Below are 19289 nucleotides of genomic sequence, written 5' to 3' on the forward strand. Positions count from 1 at the left end.
TTGAAGATTAAATTTAACCATGTAGAATCTATCATACATGCACAATCTAACATAATTGGATTGAACAGTGCTCGTCCAAATTAGAAAACTAAACTGATATAATTATCTCGAAGAAGACAGGGCCACAGATGTAATGAAAGACCGAGTTTATGTTGCAGCCTAAATTAATGGCGAAAACTAAATAAAAATAATTTAAAAAAAGAAGAAGAAAAAAAAAAAAGTCAAATGACCAGATATAATGACAGAAAAAAAAAACAGCTGGCACACAATGGACCTGTGACTTGTGGAGCCCCTGGAGGTCTGGGGCCCTGCCAGGCTCCAGCTCCTACAGTACCCTGCCTGTCTGGGGTGGCTCTGACCTGAGGAGCTTTCATTATCTGTTAAACAAGCGCATGGGAAGCATCACATAAAGCTCTCCCTGGAGCCCTGTGCGGCCTTGCTGCAGGGGGTAATGATCTCTTATTAACAGTAACAGAATGGACTCTAACAAGGTGGCTGAACTTCTCCTGGCGGTGTAAAAGGTTACACCGCTCGATAATGACAATAGAAAAGACCGAGTGAAGCAGAAATGTGACAACACTTGTAAAAGAGGCTTCAGTGCATTGACAGCTCCAGGTTTGTGCCCGTGCAGGGGCACCAAGACGGACGAGGAAACCCCGAGGATCAGGGCCTCCTGTCCGGATGACACCGGCAGGAGCCAGCCGCACCGCTCTCCTTAGCTAGCATTAGCTAAGCTAACAAATGTCTTCCTTGCATTTGAAATAACTTGTGAATGGATAACTTGATTCAATCGACTATATTTGAGGTGTGTGCGACCGGGAGTCGTTAAGGAGTTCGCTGTCTCTGGATGGACGGACAACACCCTTTTCTAGGAGTGTGAGTGACTGTGATAACTGCGAAAGGTTCTCCAGGTGAGTCCGACCGCAGCCAGTGGTACCGTTAGCCAGCTGGGAATGCTAGATAACTTGACGCTAGCTAGTAGCGTTAGCTTGTTAACGTTACCCAGTCACCAGTAACAGCCTATAAACTAGTAACACTGCTTAAACTCATGCTGTGAATGATACGTAATAACTTGGCAATTCATGACAGCATTTCACTTTTCTTCCTTAAAATGTTCGCAAGATTTTGACAAGCATATTAGCATCTGCTAAAGCTAATTAGCATTAGCCGGGCTTGCCATTAGTCAACACCTTGTCAGTCAGCATCGTAACGGTTGTTTCACGAACTGTCAAGAAATGATGCTTAGCTGCAAAATGTGTTTAACTTAAATAAAGTTGAGTATGGATTGATATTACGGTTGAGTTGAAGCTGACTTACATATTCTTATGAGGTGGGTCAGCAATGTTCTGACAGGCTTGTTGGGCAAAATGATTGACGTTACTGCCTTGGTAAAACTGAAATATCCGTTATCGATTTTTGCTTGTTTATATGTTTGTTTTAGAGTGACTGTCATCACCGTGAATCATTGCTTTAGCTGACAGGCACCCTGTTTGGTAGGAGTTCCCAATGGCCAAAGGAAGTGGTGCCCTGCCCTTTCAGATGGTTATGATAACCATTTATTTGATTAGGGATTATTCTCGGTACATCCGCCTAAATGTCTCTCTGACTTAAATTAGTAATGCAATGACAGTGGGGCATCCCTTACGAGTAATGTCCAGATTCGGATTCACTTGCTTCTATGATCTGCTTTGCATAGCACTTCAGCACCAGCAGCTTAAGTTTAGTTAACTGGTGCAATTAAGAATAGACATCAATGGCCTACATATGCACCAAAGTCTTATAGAATCCCCCCCTTTCTCTATCAGTGCAAGTAGATCACAAAACGTATCCTGCAAAGATGCAAAATCATGCTGGGTGCCCATTTCTCCTGTCAGCTCAGAGGCAACGCAGGCAGGGGGATTTCTCTACGACCGATTAAAAGACAAAAGCTTTCCTGTTGGCTTTCTTCTAATGAATGAGATTGAAACTGTTTTTTAATTGAAGTGGTTTTCTTTGGAAAGGGCAGCAACCTAGCAAACCGAGTATACTTGGTGTCAGGTTTGGACAGTGGGTTGTCAAATTTACTGATCCAACATTAGGCTCCCACGCAGCTGTGTTAAAGGCGTCAGATTTTGCTGGTCAAACCTCAGGATTATTAGGAATTCAAAGGGGTTTCGTTTGCCTTCCACTCTTACAATGACACACGAGGTACAACGTTAAACATATGAAATATTGAAGAACATAGGAAGAAGATGTAGCTGGACCCAATTCATATTTTACATGCATGGTATTGGTAGCTAATGTGCTTCTGCCGTCCCGCTCACGTGTGTCAGTCTTCTCTTGTACAACAATAACCAAACCAGCTTCATTCACTGTTCCTATCTCCTGTTCAGGCATGATGGAAGGACTTCATAGCCAGGCTTTAGGCCTGGACCCACGCAGGCAGGAACTGCTCGAGGCTCGCTTCACTGGAGTGGGTGTGACCAAGGTTGGCATCTCTCAGTATATTAATGGATGTGTTGTTGATGACAGTCACCAACTACTAAGGGTACACTAGGGCTGCAGTGATATGAGATTTTCGCTAAACTTGAAACATGTTTTATTATTAATCATACAGTAGAATTCAATACCATAGATAAGCAAATGTACACAGTATGATAATCGTCAACTTTTTTACCACTGACAGTTACCTTGAATTGGTATATTGCTGCAACCCAAGTAGAGATTGTTTGTGCAGATGTTACACTTCATGATGTATTTAGAGTTTACTTGTATTTTGTTCTTGAGAAATATTTTTTGGAAAACTAGCTGAGGATTCCTTTTTTTTTTGAGATGCAAAAGATTGGCTCCCAGTTTTCCTGTAGGCAAACATCCCACAACCCCCTCTGCCGTTTGTGTGTGAACGCAAACATGAGCAGTCGGTCAGCTCCCTCACGTTAGTCCTTCAGTTTAGTGAAGCTTGGAAGTCTTCTCTATTTCCAGTATTGACTGATGCTCTGTGTTCAGGGCTTTTCTCAGCGGAATGATCCTGCCTCCCTGAGCTAAAGCTAAAACAAGACCAGCTCTGTCCTGGCTGACATGGGAGCCGGCCAGCAGCTCTTTGTTTCAGTGGAGCCTAGTGACACAGAAATGGCATCACAGCTCAAGCTCACAGCAGAGGCTGCGTGCTATGCTGCAACCCTGCTGTTGAACTGGGTATTGCTGTGTGCGGGTGTGCATTTGAGAAAATGGCAACCCCTGAGAAGGCAATCACTCTCATTCATGCGCCGGCCTATGGTGTGGTCTGAAATGAATTGCGAGGCCTGCTCACTCTGGTATTAGATTGCAAATGATTTGAGGCCAGATTTAAGGTGCCACTGAAGACATTATGAGGAACATGTGTTGTGTAGTTGTTAAGAGTAAAATTTAAACATTTCTTGGCTGTATGTTTGACCTTGAGCAGTAGAAAACCAGCAGGCCTTAAAAGCATTAGCCTCCTGCTCCAATTAGCCTGCTGTTTCGTCTTAGCCTCATCAGGCTGTGCAGCTGGCCATGAATAATATGAATGACAACGAGGGATTCTACCAAGTGGATGGGAACTGAAGATTTGCAGATTTACAAGTGGATGTGTATTATACTTCCACTGAAGCGTCCTTGCCTAGAATTTTAATCTTAGTGACAGGAAGAAAGAAAAACGCTACCACAAAGGTGGGTTATTAAAGGTGAAAGCCAATAAGTATCCTTTGTCAGATGTGAATGAATGTGGAAATCTATCTATGTTTTTGCTAGAAATTGTCATGTAAATATTTTACATGTCAAATTTCCTGTTCTACTTGGAAGAGAAGCACATGACTAATTTATCAAATTTTTTTTCTCCAGAGTTCAGCCAACAGTGAATCTTCCAACCAGTCACTGTGCAGCGCGGGATCACTCAGTGACAAGGAACTGGAGGTTAGTCCTAGAAAGAGTCGAACAAAATAATAAGGCTACACTTTCTGACCTTCAGTGGCATCCCTATTGATTATTTGACAAGTGGTCAAGAAGTCTGACTTACCGGATGTAGACCGGTGGTATAAAGCCTGTCACCAGTCGCCTTTTCACCCCCTTTCCTTCCACTGTTTGCTTGTATTATGTTCAAAATCCCCATCTTTACGTGAAACAATGACACCCTTCAAGCTGTTTACCTACATGCTGAAAATGGCAAGTGACTCCAACACTAACAAACACGAACAAGCAGCTTTTACCTGTATTTGCGGGGATGCAGACACAACACTATTTTGCAAGGGCAATGATGATGCATCCTGGGTTAAATGCCACCAAGACAATTGTGATTAGTTTAAAGACATGCAAACAAGTCAGAGCATTTCCCCCTTGTACCAGAAGGACAGTTGGTGTCGCAGGATCCTTTTCTCAAGCACAACTGGTGGCTAAGTAATTGGTGTACAGTGGTGCATGCTAACTCTTCATTCATTCATTCATCTAATTCATGTTCCCACCGACTGGTGGAGTGGTTTTCAAACTAGGGTCCAGGTATTAACATGGGTGGATGTAAAGGACTCTCGGCAAAAGGAGGAATAGAATATGTTACCTCTATCACAATTTTAGAAGAGTTGGAACAACAAGGAAAGAAATTTGATAGAACCTGAAAACACACTTTGAAAGGGTCACTTGGCTTGTAGCGTTTATTGTAGAAAAATACTGAACACATAAAAGAAGCTGCCATTAATCGGATTACGCTGTTGTCAAAACGTTTCCTCTCTGCCATTATGTTAATGTGGTAAATGAAATAAGTTTGATGGAGTCAAATTTAAATCTAATCTGTGCTTGTTTTCTGTTCATGTTAGACACCAGAGAAAAAGGCCAGCGACCAGAGAAGCAGGAAGAGAAAAGGAGACATCTATGACAGCAACAGTCAGGGTAAATCCAAGCTCAACTGTTCTGGGTTTCACTTTAGTCACTGCTCTCCTTTCGGTTCTAAATTAAAGTGCAATTTGGAGTGCATTTAATATACATGATGGCATTTTGTGTTAGCTATTCTTTTGTTACATTAAATGCACATGTTTCAGAACAAAGTGAAGAATCAGTTAAGTGGGTTTCCTTAGTTCTTATATCTTATATACTTCTTGTCCTGTTTTTGTAGGAAAAGGAAGAGGGCACAAAATAAGTGATTATTTTGAGGTGAGTACAAATGACAGACTTTTGCATTCTAGCCACTCTCACTCTCAAACTTTAGTGTGATGTCCTCACCCTCACGTTCCAACTGTGCTGGTATGGTCCTTCATCAAATTCCTCCTAAATAACAGCTCTGTCTTCTTTCTTTTCTGTCTTTGTTTATACACTCTTGTCAACTTGCCCTGTGGCCAGTTTGCTGGTAGCAGTGGCTCTGGCACCAGTCCTGCCCGGGGCATCCCCATGCTGGTGCGCTCCTCTCCACAGCACTCACTGTCTAATCCTCTGGTGAGCACCAGCATCCATCTCCATAGCTCTCCCCCGCTTTGTCTCTCTTTCCTCAGTTGTTTCACTGTTGGTTTACCAGCTGTTTAATCTTTAGCCACAGTCAAATCCATCTGTTGCATATGTGGGTCTTTGTCTGTTTTCCTTTAGCATCAATTTCCTCTTAATTGGAAAGGCTTGGTGGGACTATGTATTGCTACAATTTATTTTCTTTCTTTATTTAATGTCTGGGGTTTGTCTGGATCCATTTGACTAGTGGAACTAACAAAACATTCCTTCAACTGAGTTTATAAGATTTATCCAAAACAAATGTTTTCCTTTTAATGGAAATTGGAACAAGAATAAAATGGAGCAAGTGACAGTGTTTGTTAGTTTTATTTCTGGCAGAACAGCTGAACGTGTGATATATATATATATATATATATATATATATATATATATATATATATATATATATATATATATATATATATATATATATATATATATATATATATATATATATATATATATATATATATATATATATATATAAATATATAAATAAATATATAAATATATATATAAATAAATATATAAATATATAAATATAAACTGGATGGATCTAGTGCAGGATAGAATTTAACAATTGGCCAGAGAAGCTGTGGCTAATGTTGTCGTAACGCAATGAGTTGGTATGTAAAACAGGAAGACCATGTCTACATGTGAAATTTCTGGCTGCAGTTTTAGATTCATTGTGGTTGTTGATGACAGTGTTGTGTATTTAGAATCAGCATGTAAACCGCTTCCTACAGCAGCAGAGCTCAAGTAAAAGGTATGATGAGCAACCTCTGGTGTCCCCACGACACAAATGGATTGTACAATATGTGTGGGAGGTGTGCAGGGTTGTTGATCAATACCTCTGACTTCAGGACTAGATGGGACTCTTAACTCTTAATTCATTGAAATGTATGTCTTTCAGAACTGTCTTTGTGAATAAGACTTTGTTTTACCAGCGTTACTGGGCTCCCAGACCAAAAGCAGCAACAAGCTGGCTTTGTGGTGATATTTTGCTTTAGCTACTAACGAGACAGATATACGGTTTCAGTTGAACCCTCCATTGAAGTGAATGAGATGTCTGTGTGTTTGTGTGTCTGAAAGAAGCCCTGTGTATGTGCAGTAGTTTCTCAGGACCTCTACTGGGAAACAGCAGGGTTGATTTTGGTTTATGACAGACCTGTATTGTGAAAGCTATATGGACACATTTATTTCAAAAACACTATTTCCTGTTAACCTGCTGACAACAGTATACAAGATACTCACTAAAAAGGAGAGATTTTACAGCACCTTGTAATTGCCCGCCATTTCTAAATCTCTCGGGTCATGTCATTTGTTTTTGTTGTTGTCCTGAAATGTTTCTGGAAATATTAACTATTTAATACAATTTGTTTGAATTGCTAATATTTCTTAATCTCTTTTAAATTTAACTGGAATGCAGCTCAAATTCACAATTTCAATTAGTTCCCCCATGATGGCTGCGTTTTCTTCCTCTTGTTTTTATCCCTCTCACCCATTTTATAATCTCTCTACACTGTCTGTATAACACATTCATAATATTTTGGCTCCGGTGTCTTTCTGCCCTTCTCTTCTCCTGTCTCTCAGTTTCAGCACGGCAGTCCTTCGTCCACAGGCTCAGCCCACACAGACTCGTCATCTTGCAGCTCCGTTAAGGCGGCCCTAATGCAGTCCTGCTCACACAAAGCCATCCAGGTGACTCACTAACAGACCTACCTGCAACTCCACTTTACACCAACCTTTCCTGGTTAGAAAAAGTGTTACCTCAGCCACCGTAAGTTCAGTTCTGTCCAAACTTTTATTGAAGACAAAACTTTGCACTTTGTTGTGCTGTTTAAAAAAAATAAAAAATAAAATAGCTGCTAGTTGGCCAAGATGTGGGTGCTTGAATTAAAGGTCAGACTGTGAAAGGCCCTGCCACCCACACCGCAGTTCATCAGCTATCATTGCAAATAACACTAATTGGGCTAGTTAAAGGTCAACATTTTAAATTCACATCTAAAATCCAAGACACAAACGACTGATTCTGATACCTTTTTAAAGCGATGGTGAGTTTTGTTACTGACTGGCCCGAGGGGTGTCTGCATTATGTTTGCCCTCGTTCCTCAGTCGGAACTGACACTGCTGAAACTGACGGCCCTGGAGAAAAACAAGAACTCTGACCTTGAGAAGAAAGAGGGCAGGATAGACGACCTGCTGAGGGTAAGATTTCTCAAAAATGGCTCAATAAAACGTACTTTGGGACGTCTGAAACATCTGAGAGAACTTCAGAGTACGGTTGGAAAGTGGAAACAAGTTATTATTTCTGACAACATTTTTACAAATCGATGAGTGATGTCACATAAATGTTGATGTAAGGCCTATTCACAAATGTCTAATAATCCCTTCACAAATGAGACAAATGTCCTCCCACTTGTCAAGACAACTGCAGTAATTAAGCTGCTCCAGGCTGGTGGCAGCTCGTCATGAATTATGTGCTCATTAACTTTCAAACGCCATTGTTGTTTAATTTACTTTTGGTGTGAATGCCAGGAAACCATGCTGACACACTGATACTTGTTGCATCATGTCCGCCTGGAATCCTTCTTGTAATAAGTATTAGACGTCAAAGTGGTGATGTATGTTTCGGCAGGCAAATTGTGACTTGAGGCGGCAGTTGGACGAGCAGCAGAAGATGCTGGAGCGCTTCAAAGAGCGGCTTAACAAGTGTGTGACCATGAGCAAGAAGCTGCTCATCGAGAAGGTGTGTGTACATACAGTTGAGCACGTGACTTGTTGAGTGGTTTGATTATGGCTGATTTAGTCCCCTTAGTGTTAAAGTTGAGCTGTTTTGTGTGTCAATTCCTCTTTTTTCCTAGTCGAAGCAGGAGAAGATGGCCTGCAGGGACAAGAGCATGCAGGACCGCCTGCGTCTGGGCCACTTTACCACCGTCCGGCACGGAGCCTCCTTCACCGAGCAGTGGACAGACGGATACGCCTTCCAGAACCTCATCAAGTGAGGGCGCATATAGGCACAAACACATATTGCATTTTGTCTGTTCTGTATATGAGAATGCCGACAATAGATCGTTCTCACATGTTCTAGGCAGCAAGAGCGAGTCAACTCACAGCGGGAGGACATTGAGAGGCAGCGGAAGCTGCTAGGGAAGCGGAAACCTCCCTCCATGGCCCAGACGCCTCCACCCAGCCTCGAACAGAACAGACGCAAGAGCCGGAACAATGGCCAGGAGAATGAAGCGTAAGATTATAAACAATGGCTCAATTACTTCACACACTCAGTCATTTCTTAACTGCTGATAGATTTTTCAGGTGATATTGGGGTTTTTGACTTCTTTCATAAAGAGTCTTTGTCACCTTGTTCCTGTCATTTTAGCATGTTATCTAATATTTATTAAGTGTGTAGCTCACTACATTTTTTTCTGGTTATACTGTATTGTTGTAAATTGAGAACTGTTGCTCATTTGTCCAACACAGGTTGTCATTAGCAGAATATCATGAGCAAGAGGAGATTTTCAAACTTCGAATCGGTCATCTAAAAAAGGTACCAATTCTCTTCTTAAAGCACCTTCTTCCTCGTTTCTCTTACTTTGAAACGTGCTACTACCTAGTTACCTAGAGACCTAGTTCTAGTGTTGTTCCTGTTTATTAAGATTTGAGGTAGATAATAGATTGATGTTTGTGTGTAGGAAGAAGCAGAGATCCAGTCAGAGCTTGAGCACTTGGAGCGAGTAAGAAACCTGCACATTCGGGAGCTGAAGAGAATCCATAACGAGGACAACTCGCAGTAAGTATCATCTCAATGTAATATACCTTACACGTGTTCTGTTGTGTATTTTAAACTTAAAAAAATATTCACAAATAAGCCACGTAATTCAAGAAATTCTTCTTCTTTAGATTTAAAGACCACCCTACACTGAACGACCGATATCTGCTATTATATTTACTTGGAAGAGGCGGCTTTAGTGAAGTTTTCAAGGTAAGCATCGACTTGAAGTACCACTTCATTATCTTTAAAGTGTGCTGGGTCTTTCTGAAAAACATGCAGCAAGGGCCCTTCACTTACCTGGTTTGTGTGTTGATGTTTTTCTTTTGCAGGCTTTTGATTTGACGGAGCAAAGGTATGTGGCCATTAAAATCCATCAACTCAACAAGAACTGGAGGGAGGAGAAGAAGCAAAACTACCACAAGTGAGTCTTGAACTGTTTTCATTTTTTTTACTGTGCCTGCTGCAAAAAGTCTTCTTGTTATAATTAATGGAACTGTTTTCACCTTATAATGAAATTTCCAGCTGAAACTATCTGAATGTGTGATTGTTGATGTCTCCTCAGACACGCCTGTAGAGAGTACAGAATCCACAAAGAACTTGACCACCCGAGGATAGTCAAACTCTACGACTATTTCTCAATCGACACAGACTCGTAAGTGAATCATTCTGCATAAAGCTTATAAAGGTGAACCATTACAACTATAATAAATGTAATTAAGGGCAAAACATTGTATATTTTTCCAGTAACAATGTACAAACAATGATGTACTGCGCTTCCCGTGGCAGGTTCTGCACAGTGCTGGAGTACTGTGAAGGCAATGATCTGGACTTCTACTTGAAGCAGAATAAGCTAATGAGCGAGAAGGAGGGCCGCTCTATCGTCATGCAGATCGTCAACGCCCTCAAGTACCTCAACCAGATTCGGCCGCCCATCATCCACTACGACCTCAAGCCCGGTATTCTTACAGTTTTAACATTTTGTAATCCCCCTCAGTGTGTGAAAAGGGAACTACTTTACTGAACTTGGTACCTCTGAAAAATGTCTCTGGTAGGAAACATCTTGTTGGTTAACGGCACAGCCTGTGGAGAGATAAGGATCACTGACTTTGGCCTGTCCAAGATCATGGATGATGACAGCTACAGCTCTGCAGATGGCATCGAGCTGACCTCACAGGGAGCGGGGACCTACTGGTACACAGAAACACATTTTCACAGACACATTTAACCAAGCAACACCTATGGCTTCACACATTTGTGGCGGGGGTGTTGACTTTTGATAGGAATCGCATCCCTGCTATATTCAGAAAATTGTGTACAGTGCAGGGGGAATTTGAGGGAAACTCATTTAAATCTTAGGTTGTGATCATGTGGCTTACAGGTACCTGCCTCCTGAGTGCTTTGTGGTGGGCAAAGAGCCCCCCAAAATATCCAACAAGGTGGATGTTTGGTCAGTAGGAGTCATCTTCTACCAGTGCTTATATGGACGCAAGGTAACCGCTGAACTTTGTTGTTATATCTGAAAAAATTTGCATAATCAGTCTGTTAACCGACTCTCTTTGTTTGTCCACTTCCAGCCGTTCGGTCATAACCAGTCCCAGCAGGATATCCTTCAAGAAAACACCATATTAAAAGCCACTGAGGTGCAGTTTCCCCCCAAACCTGTGGTCACTACAGAAGCAAAGGTGGTGTAATCACTTCTCTTAAACAGCTATAAACTCACTACTCTGTTCCCAACAAACTTTCTTATAGACATCTCTCATCCAGTTTCCTTCAGATTTTGATTAAAGGCCCGATGAGTTTAAACATCTAGCTCTGAATGTGATATAATTCCTGCACAAACAGGTTGTTGGGCTTGAACACAACAGTAAAGGATCCTTCTTGATTGTAAACCTATGGGCGGTTTAGATTTAAAGGGAAAGTTCACCCCAGTGCGAGTTGCCGAGTTTTGGAGTACATGTCATTGTTTGCCTGCTCTTGAATATAATCAATGATGGCACTCAGCTTGTTGTGCTCTAGGTGCCATAAAATTCAATTTGAAAAACTCAACAGCCATGTCTCCCACAAGAGGTTTGTGCTCATGACACTACTGGATGTGAATATGAGTAGATGCACGCCTCTTTTAGCACGGTGACATTCAAAGAAAATAGTTCCTACATGAAAACTTCGGCCTAAATTCAAAAACTCGGCAACTCGGACCAAAACCATCTAGATGGGTAAATAGCACTAAAGGTAAGAGGAAGAACATGTATATTTGATTGGGGGGTGAACTGTCCCTTAAATATTTTTGGCTTTTGGAAGGAATTTGTCTCACTTGTAATGAGCCCAAAGATATGACATTTTATTATGCAAAAAGTGTGAAGAAAAAACGGTATCAGCAGAAAGAAAGATGTGATGGTTGGTTTGGGAATAATGAGTCTCCTCTTTCCTTCCATAGGCCTTCATTCGACGTTGCCTGGCTTATCACAAGGAGGACCGTGTGGATGTGCTGCAGCTGGCTAACGACCCCTTCCTAATGCCCCATATCCGTAAAGCCCTGGGCAGCAACAGCACACCCATGGCACCTCCTCTCCCCTCCACCTCCAGCTGCTACAGCAGCAGTGCCTCCGACTGAAGTGAGCCGAAAGACTCCTAAAAGAGAAATCCCCCAGTGAGGACAAAGCCACGCGGAGACGTTTCACACTTGATGAAACTCCTCCTTTGCTCTCTCTCAAGAGCAGAGAGCATGATGGGATATAGGGATAACTAAGAGTGTGAATGGAACCAAAATGATGGATGATGTGGGGATGTAGTAGCGCCCACCACCATCGTTCGAGTGGTAAAACATAAAGGGCCGTTCTCTGGCTGTGGGCTCTGTAGAACCCAAAGATCTGCCCATATGCATGCACTAACACAACAAACTTTGGCTCATTTCAAAAAGGGGCTTTCTACATGATTAATAGTAAAAGCACCCGAAAATTGCACAACTGACAGGTGGAGAGATATGCCACCTGTGGAAGATCACCTTGCCTGTGCTCTGTGGACGGTTTAGAAGAAGCATTAATGAAAATGTCATCGCATCCAGCTTGAAATGTATCATCTATTAAACTATTTTTCAGAACCACAGTGGTCATTTTCACATATGTATCCCTATAGGTTTGAACCTGGGACTTTAAGGAAGGGCTCCTATAAGTAATAAGGAATGACTGATGACCAAAGTTCAAGGCCTGCCTTGTTGACGTGGAGGTTCAGAAGATGACACAGAAGAGGGCTGATTCTGGGAAAGAGTAACTGGTTTTGACCTATTTTAAATATTTTCTGGATAACTGGAAGTCAGCTTATTATTTTAATTGTTAAGTCCATATTTTTCCAAGAAATGTACCCCCTCTAATGTTTTTGTGAACCTTACAGGGGGGCTGACTATGAGTGAGTGTTGTGATGAGAGTTAAAAATTGAACTGAAATAATTATGAAATCATTAAAAATTACATTTGTTTAACATGTTGTTTGTTTTGATTTGGGAAAATCAGAGGGTAGCTAGTATAGATTCATTGTAAAAGCAGGCATGGGTAGTTGTTAGGCCTTTGGTGGAGCCTGATGACAATCTCATCATTTGAGTCAGGTGTGTTGGAGACGGGTAACATCGAAATGAAACGGTGCATTAAAGGACAAGTTCACCCAAAAGTGAAAATTCTCTGACGTTGTTTGGCACGAAGCTCCTGAAATTCACCTGACTTTCCATCAGTAAAGAGGTGGGCAGATAATAACTGAATTTACATTTTTGGGGTGAACTCATCATTAATGTGTTGCAATGTTTACAATCAGTATCCACATCAGACATTGTTTTTTCACAGCATGAAATGTTTATTAAAAATATCCATTATTTAAAACAGAATTCATATGATGGTGCAGAGTGTGAACTTAAAGAAGCTGTCAGTGCATCTAAATACAACGGTTTACCTGTAAAGTAAGTGGCAAATGTGATGACTGCAGAAATACTGACACACTCCTGTTGTGTACTAAATCGTGAGACTATTAAAAACCCTATTGAACTCGACTATGACATACTCTTACAGCTTTGTTAACTGGGACAGAAAAAAAAAACTTTCTCTCACAGTGATTTCAAAAGGTGCAGTGCAACGGGACAGCAAGGACACCTTGAACTTCATAAAGTGGTTAGAAGTGAATTTGGCGAAAGATTTCTTTCAAGTTACATTCTAGTCTGAGGACACGTGAAATTGTCTTAATGCGATGTCAGCTCTTCAGAAAAGAAGCCAGATATTAATTAGCGAAGCAGACGATAAAAAGGAGCTTAAAGATGCGCGTGGATATCTTATCCTGCTGGCTCTGACGTCAACCTGCGCCCGCCTTCAGTGCTTCTGGGCCCACAACTGATAATTTCCACTTTGCAGCAAAACAGAAACAAACTGCCCCCTCTATGATGTAACATGTTAAAACACACAATCTGCACTGAAGATCTAGACTCGCTCCATGCTTCTCTTTTTTTGTTTCGTACTGGTAATCCTAAAAAACACTTTGAAAATGGTGTCGACAGAACCATTTATTTTTCCTTTGGCCGAGAGTCCGAAAATCCATTTATCGGAGGGGCGAATGACTTTGTGGAACTCAATACAACAATCGTCCGGTGGGGTTTATCTGTTGTAGAACTGTGAGGTGACCCAGGCGAGTCCCCACTTCAGGTTGGTGAGCATGAACTTGAGGGCCTTGGTCCACTGCTCCTCAGAGTTGAACTGGGTTTTGATGGAGTAGGAACCGCCGCTGCCGCCCGTGTCCTCGATCTTGCCCTTCTCCACGTCCATCCTGTGGAATAAAACATTGATTACAGTTGGTATATAAGGCCTTGTGGATGTACTGGTGTCAATATTTTCATCTGGCACTTCATATAGATAGTAGGAATATGTTGTACGTGTCAACACCCTCTGCCCGACCAGCAGTTTTTTATTCCGTTTGATTGAGCTTTTGTCACGTTGGTTGATTTATGCTCACAGTAAACAAGTTTTTCTTTGTTGCCAACTCGTCGGTTCTCCCACCTTTGTCACAGACTTTGAGCTGGGCTGTGACAGAAGATAATGACTTAATGTTCATTTTTTAAGTGAACTGTTCCTTCAGGTTTCTTCATTTTCTCTCAATCTGGTTTGCAGCTCTGTTAGATCCGGCATCAGCCCCTTTTTATTGTTTGTGCAATACATCTTAGCGGGCATGAGACCCTGCAGGACTAATAACACTGCTGCATGAGTGAGCAGTGTGGCCAAACTTTTATGGCAGCTATCTAGATCGAATATCCCTCTAACCGACGCCTTTATATTATCAATCAACCAACCTTTATTTATACTCGATAAATCATTGAGGGGTGAAAACAAGAGATAAAACGTGGCTATTATGGTAGACGATTAAATAGATACATTTAGATAATTAAATATGCTGTATTTTGTTCCAGAGTCAGTTGCACCAAAATTAAATTGAATTGATATGATTAGTATGTCAAGCCTTAAGGTCTGTAGTATGTACTGTGTAAGACAGTTCAACTGGCCATACGTGCTATCAGCAAAGTCAAACGTAATATTATTGTGCCATACGAAACTCAACATTAACTTTGTAGGACACTTTAAAGAGTAAGGTTGTGCTGTCAGTGGTGAAAGTTGAAGGCACAGTAACCTTTATAAGGCTGATTACAGCAAGTGCATTAGTAAAAGTTGTACTGGCGGCCATGTTTTAATAATTTAAAGGGTTATAAAGCCAAAGCTTTCCCAAATGTCCTTTATTTGCCTCAATAGCATAATCATGGCAGTCAATTCCCCAGCCCCTCGGGACGGAGGGAAGATAATTGTTTAAAATTTGCATTTAAACTTCATGAATATTTACAGCTTCATCTTAAATGGCTGCAGTGTAGCCCTGGTTACTGAGAAAGAGGACAGATGTTCACATCGTGCTGCTCTGCAGGTATCTGACCTATATGGAAGGCAGAAGCCAGTGTCTCCTTTTTCCACCTCCTCTTTGAACTGCTGGACACAGTCCAGGAAGGCCACCATGGCGTGGTCGAATTTATTGTCCCAGAAGAACCTCAGGCCACCTGAGCAGTAGAGAGGAAGCTCCTGGACAAACAATGAGACACAGAGAAAGGGCAGGATTGGAGCCTTGAGGAGATGAAATGGTGACAGGAGAGCTGGCTGTGAGGATACTGCATGTATTACCTTAGACTTGTCTGTCAGGGACTCCAAGTACGAGTGGTTCCCATACGGGACAAGACGATATCTGTAGAGAGAAGCAAAAATGTTGTTAACTTAATTTTCTCTTGAATTGAGAGAAATAATTAGAGAGCTACAACTTCGCTGATTTCAAAGGACAACTATTATGCTTTTTTTTGGTTTTCTTGCTTTCCTTCAGTGCTTTATAAGAGTTGAGATCTTGATGGTTAAAAGGTCAGAAGAGAGTGTTTCAGATAGAGGGAGAATACAGAGCTCCAGCACTCTTGTCAAATCAGTTTGTCATTGTTGTGGTGTTTGAATACTGTCAAAACTTGTTGATGTTATGATATACTGAATATGTTTTTATACTATAGTGTTCATTTTCGGAACAGAGATCGTATCTATTATTATGTTATCTATTGCCCAGAGACTGCAGAGGTAAATTCTGGGCAATGAGGGTAAAATGAAGCAACAAACAAACAAAAAGAAGGAACAGAACGCAAATAAAGATAGCGTAATAAGATACAATAGCACTGAATAACTGAATGTAAACAACCAAAAAATGATGTGGTGAAGAGCAAAGGAACGACTACAAGCCCGATAAACAGACTTAAAATCACACTTATTAGAAGGTGTAAGAGCACAAAATACAAATTAAAGATGACATACATTTTTTTCTGATTTAATATTAATTGTTAAAAAGATTCAACAGTGTGTGTGTGTGTGTGTGTGTGTGTGTGTGTGTGCACCTCTGGAAGCGCAGCCCCATCTTGTTGGCCAGAGCGTGCAGCAGCAGCACCGTCTGCCCCCAGGCTGCGTTGATCTCATTCCACTCCACCGGGACGCTCGGGAGTCGGCCGAGTCGGAAGTTGTTGATGGTACCGAACTGGCCGCTGTGCCTGAGCACAAACAAACAATTCAGAGACTCAGTCAATAGGGCATTGATTACTTTATGTCCCGGAGGCCTCTATCAAGTAGTTGCTAAGTCACGCTTGATTGGCTGACAGAAAACAAATGATTTTTCTCTTAAAATGCACAACAACATTTCTTTGTGAGAATGGGCTTGTACCAAATGTGAAATGTGGCGTTGAAGACGTTGGTCTTCTTCAGGCGATCCAGCTGAATCTGGCAGTAACGCATCTGGTTGTCGACACTCTTCAGCTCATCGTCGAGCTCCAGCTGTTGCCGTTTAAACTCGCTGTACTCTTTTTGGTACCTTTTAGCACAAAACAGTGGAAAGAAACGGAGCTGTTAGCTGCTGCTTCATTCAGTATACGGCAGTATTATCTCTTTACTCTTGGGTCACTCACTGTAGCTCCTCTGTGTCCAGCTGCTGAGAATGCACCCTGCTCTGGGTCAGGTCCTGGGCCACAGCAGCCCTCTGGTCCTCCACAGCCTCCAGCTCCTGGACCAGAGCCTCCTCCTCCTCTTTCAGCTGCTGCAGCTCTGCCAGCAGGGTCTCCTCTTCCTCCACCTGCAGGTGTGACAGCAGCTCCAGACACTGCCTGAAAATACAGCATATGTTATTACACGCATACTCATTTTATTTGACTTTAACCAAACCAAGCTACAGTATTTTTTGTCTCTCGTAAATCTTTTTGATTGAAATCTGACACATTTCAACTCACTTGTAATTCTGGCACTCGTTCTCTGTGATGTTCAGCTGGGTGTCCAGGTGGTCCAGCAGGGTGTCAGTACATTCTTCACACAGTGGGTGGTCCACATCTGTCTGGCCTGACATGATGTCAAAAAGGTCGCTGGTCACCTGGATGGGGTGGGATCAGAGGCAAAATTGTCACTTGGTATGGTCATGCCGCTACCACACTGTCAGATAAGAACATTACAGTTCAAAGACTTTACCTTAAGCCTACGACTTAGATTTTCCATTGTGCCCCCGTCGGATGCTTCTCCGATCAGCGTGAAGCTGTTGGCGCTCTCTGTGGACATCATCCTGCAGGGAAAGATTCAGCAGTTTACTCAACTTTGTCCATTGACCATAACTCATTTGACAGATTGATCACATACAGGTGCTCTTTGGATACTTCAGGTGTACACTGCTTATTCCATCTTGAGACAGCCTCACTGCGCAGGGAGAAATATTGTCTATGCTTATATATAATGCCATGTAAAATAAAGGCATTTTAATTTTGCCCAAATCCTACAGAGTGCCTTTGATTGATTTAAAAGTAAACTGGCATTTTATATGTTTTTTATCAAGACTAGATTTCACCTGTGCAATGAGAAAGAGCACTTCACAAGATGGAATAATTGTATTCTGTTCCATTTCCTGAATAAAAACACTTGATCTCTCACCGTGCAGGGGGGATGTACTTTCTTGACACTCCATCTTGCTTGTTTTCTACAAATGTCTCCTGGAAGGAAAATAAATGTCATTCTTAGTCTCAAGTATGCTTGTTGTTTTAGTCTTACAGTCCTCTTAAAGTCTTGCAGATTACTACCTTTGTGCTGATTTATTTAGAACATGCAGTACCTCAGAATTGTGTTTACATATGCTTTTGCTAACTAGCTACATTATCCAATATTCCCAAATATCATAACGCTTGATTATAATTTCTTCTCAAGATTTCAGTTTGTTAGAGCTGCGACAATTAATCAATTAATTGATTAGTTGTGAAGTTTTACATTTATCTGCACTTATTTTAATAATCAATTATTCATTTGACAAAATTTCTTAAGGAAACAAAGGTTCAGCTTCTTATAGTAAATATTTCCTGGTTTCTTTAGTCTTCTTAGTCAAGCTGTTCTTAAGAGGAAAATGGGGTTCCCAGAACACGTTTTGAAGCCAGAAAGGTGGCATGGTCTGCCACATATATAAGTCAAACAGTATTAAACAGTGTTTTGGTCCGTTTACAGAGTTTGTTTAGGCATAAAAAAAAATCAGTCTATGAAGATATTTCACTTCCGATTCAAATTCTTTCCCCAAAACTACATAGTGCACCTTTAATGCAGTTGAAGCAACTTTTTTTTTTTATGTCACCAGTCTAAAATTTGGGACTGAGGGATCAGAGTTTCTCATACAGGAAGAGATGGAATGTATTGGTTATAGTGAACAAGGATAATGGTTTGACGGTCAGTTGTTGCACATTACAATTGGCCATATGAATTCCAGTAATTTGCTGTCACATTCAGCGTACGTGTCTTGTGCGTCCTGCACAGACAGTCACATCTTCAGATAAACTGCACGTTTTCTGCTGTACCTACCTCTGGTGCTGTCTCCACCTCAGAGCTGTCAGCCTGTTTACTGGGGGTCACTGTGACTAACGGAGCTGAGGAGCACAGAGGGTCACACAGGGGTCAAAACATGAGTGATGAAGCAGTGTGAAAGGCCAACAGACTACATCTCCTTTTACATGTAGGCATACATACCGATAAGTTCGTGGATTGTGACCCGGTCGAGCACATTGAAGGATGTGTCGAGTTTGAGCGGCTGACAGCACCGCTGACACACGAAGCTGACCTGCATGGTTGTGCTCGACGACTTGGAGCCCTCCATTGCTAACTACAAGAGGATACGTAAAGACATTGATATTATATAAGTTATTAACACTAATGACAGTTTAGTAGTATTTTCCAAAGTGTAGTAGAAGTTAACGCTACACAGTCTAGCTCGCTAGCTACATAGCTAGCTAGACAGTTCGTTAACATTAGCTTTACCGCTATCTTAACATACATTGACTGTTTATAAACACAAGACGGACTCACTGTCGCTTGTGAAGTTGAAACTATTGCATAATAATTCTGATTTGCGCACGACGGTAAGAAATCACGTCCAATATATTTAGCGTGACTGCTCCATTTTTGCTCCTCGGGATTTATCTTCCCACTTCCGTATTGTTGTTTACGCCGGATGTGACG

The 19289-nt window shown here is 41.5% G+C and overlaps 2 protein-coding genes across 4 annotated transcripts; one reads left to right on the forward strand and one right to left on the reverse strand.

The window, feature by feature from the left end:
* Positions 1-328: 328 nt before the first annotated feature.
* LOC115571150 (serine/threonine-protein kinase tousled-like 2) lies at positions 329-12706 on the forward strand. 3 transcript variants are annotated; one of them, XM_030400263.1, is made up of 21 exons: positions 329-911; positions 2373-2467; positions 3838-3909; positions 4803-4875; positions 5099-5136; positions 5323-5415; positions 7054-7161; positions 7576-7668; positions 8099-8209; positions 8325-8461; positions 8552-8704; positions 8941-9007; positions 9153-9250; positions 9361-9442; positions 9562-9653; positions 9795-9884; positions 10019-10188; positions 10285-10423; positions 10611-10722; positions 10807-10914; positions 11667-12706. In XM_030400263.1, the coding sequence occupies exons 2-21, from the start codon at positions 2375-2377 to the stop codon at positions 11841-11843; spliced, it is 2106 nt and encodes a 701-aa protein (XP_030256123.1). In that variant the 5' UTR covers positions 329-911; positions 2373-2374; the 3' UTR covers positions 11844-12706. The 3 variants fall into 3 exon arrangements, with proteins under 3 accessions (XP_030256123.1, XP_030256124.1, XP_030256125.1); XM_030400264.1 differs by lacking the exon at positions 5323-5415 and having other exon boundaries at positions 332-911; XM_030400265.1 differs by lacking the exons at positions 329-911; positions 2373-2467 and adding an exon at positions 3520-3666.
* A 341-nt stretch (positions 12707-13047) lies between these two features.
* On the reverse strand, positions 13048-19282 carry becn1 (beclin 1, autophagy related). Its single transcript, XM_030400266.1, has 12 exons — positions 19137-19282; positions 18801-18933; positions 18636-18700; positions 17727-17785; positions 17274-17364; positions 17042-17178; positions 16724-16918; positions 16483-16629; positions 16163-16312; positions 15420-15480; positions 15178-15320; positions 13048-14028 (listed from the first exon to the last, which is right to left on the reverse strand). The coding sequence occupies exons 2-12, from the start codon at positions 18925-18927 to the stop codon at positions 13860-13862; spliced, it is 1344 nt and encodes a 447-aa protein (XP_030256126.1). The 5' UTR covers positions 18928-18933; positions 19137-19282; the 3' UTR covers positions 13048-13859.
* Positions 19283-19289: the final 7 nt, after the last annotated feature.

The sequence above is a fragment of the Sparus aurata genome, chromosome 20 (genome assembly GCF_900880675.1).
Source record: "Sparus aurata chromosome 20, fSpaAur1.1, whole genome shotgun sequence".
Classification (NCBI taxonomy): Eukaryota; Metazoa; Chordata; class Actinopteri; order Spariformes; family Sparidae; genus Sparus; species Sparus aurata.

Bases quoted from the DNA above. Each gene is read 5' to 3' on its own strand.
- LOC115571150 (XM_030400263.1), top strand. From the start codon at position 2,375: ATGATGGAAGGACTTCATAGCCAGGCTTTAGGCCTGGACCCACGCAGG. The intron at 4,876-5,098 runs GTAAATCCAAGC...CTGTTTTTGTAG, and splicing joins CTATGACAGCAACAGTCAGG to GAAAAGGAAGAGGGCACAAA. The intron at 9,251-9,360 runs GTAAGTATCATC...CTTCTTCTTTAG, and splicing joins CATAACGAGGACAACTCGCA to ATTTAAAGACCACCCTACAC.
- becn1 (XM_030400266.1), bottom strand. From the start codon at position 18,927: ATGGAGGGCTCCAAGTCGTCGAGCACAACCATGCAGGTCAGCTTCGTG. The intron at 17,179-17,273 runs GTAAAGTCTTTG...CACCCCATCCAG, and splicing joins ATCTAAGTCGTAGGCTTAAG to GTGACCAGCGACCTTTTTGA. The intron at 14,029-15,177 runs GTCAGATACCTG...TTTATTCCACAG, and splicing joins GGCTTCTGCCTTCCATATAG to GATGGACGTGGAGAAGGGCA.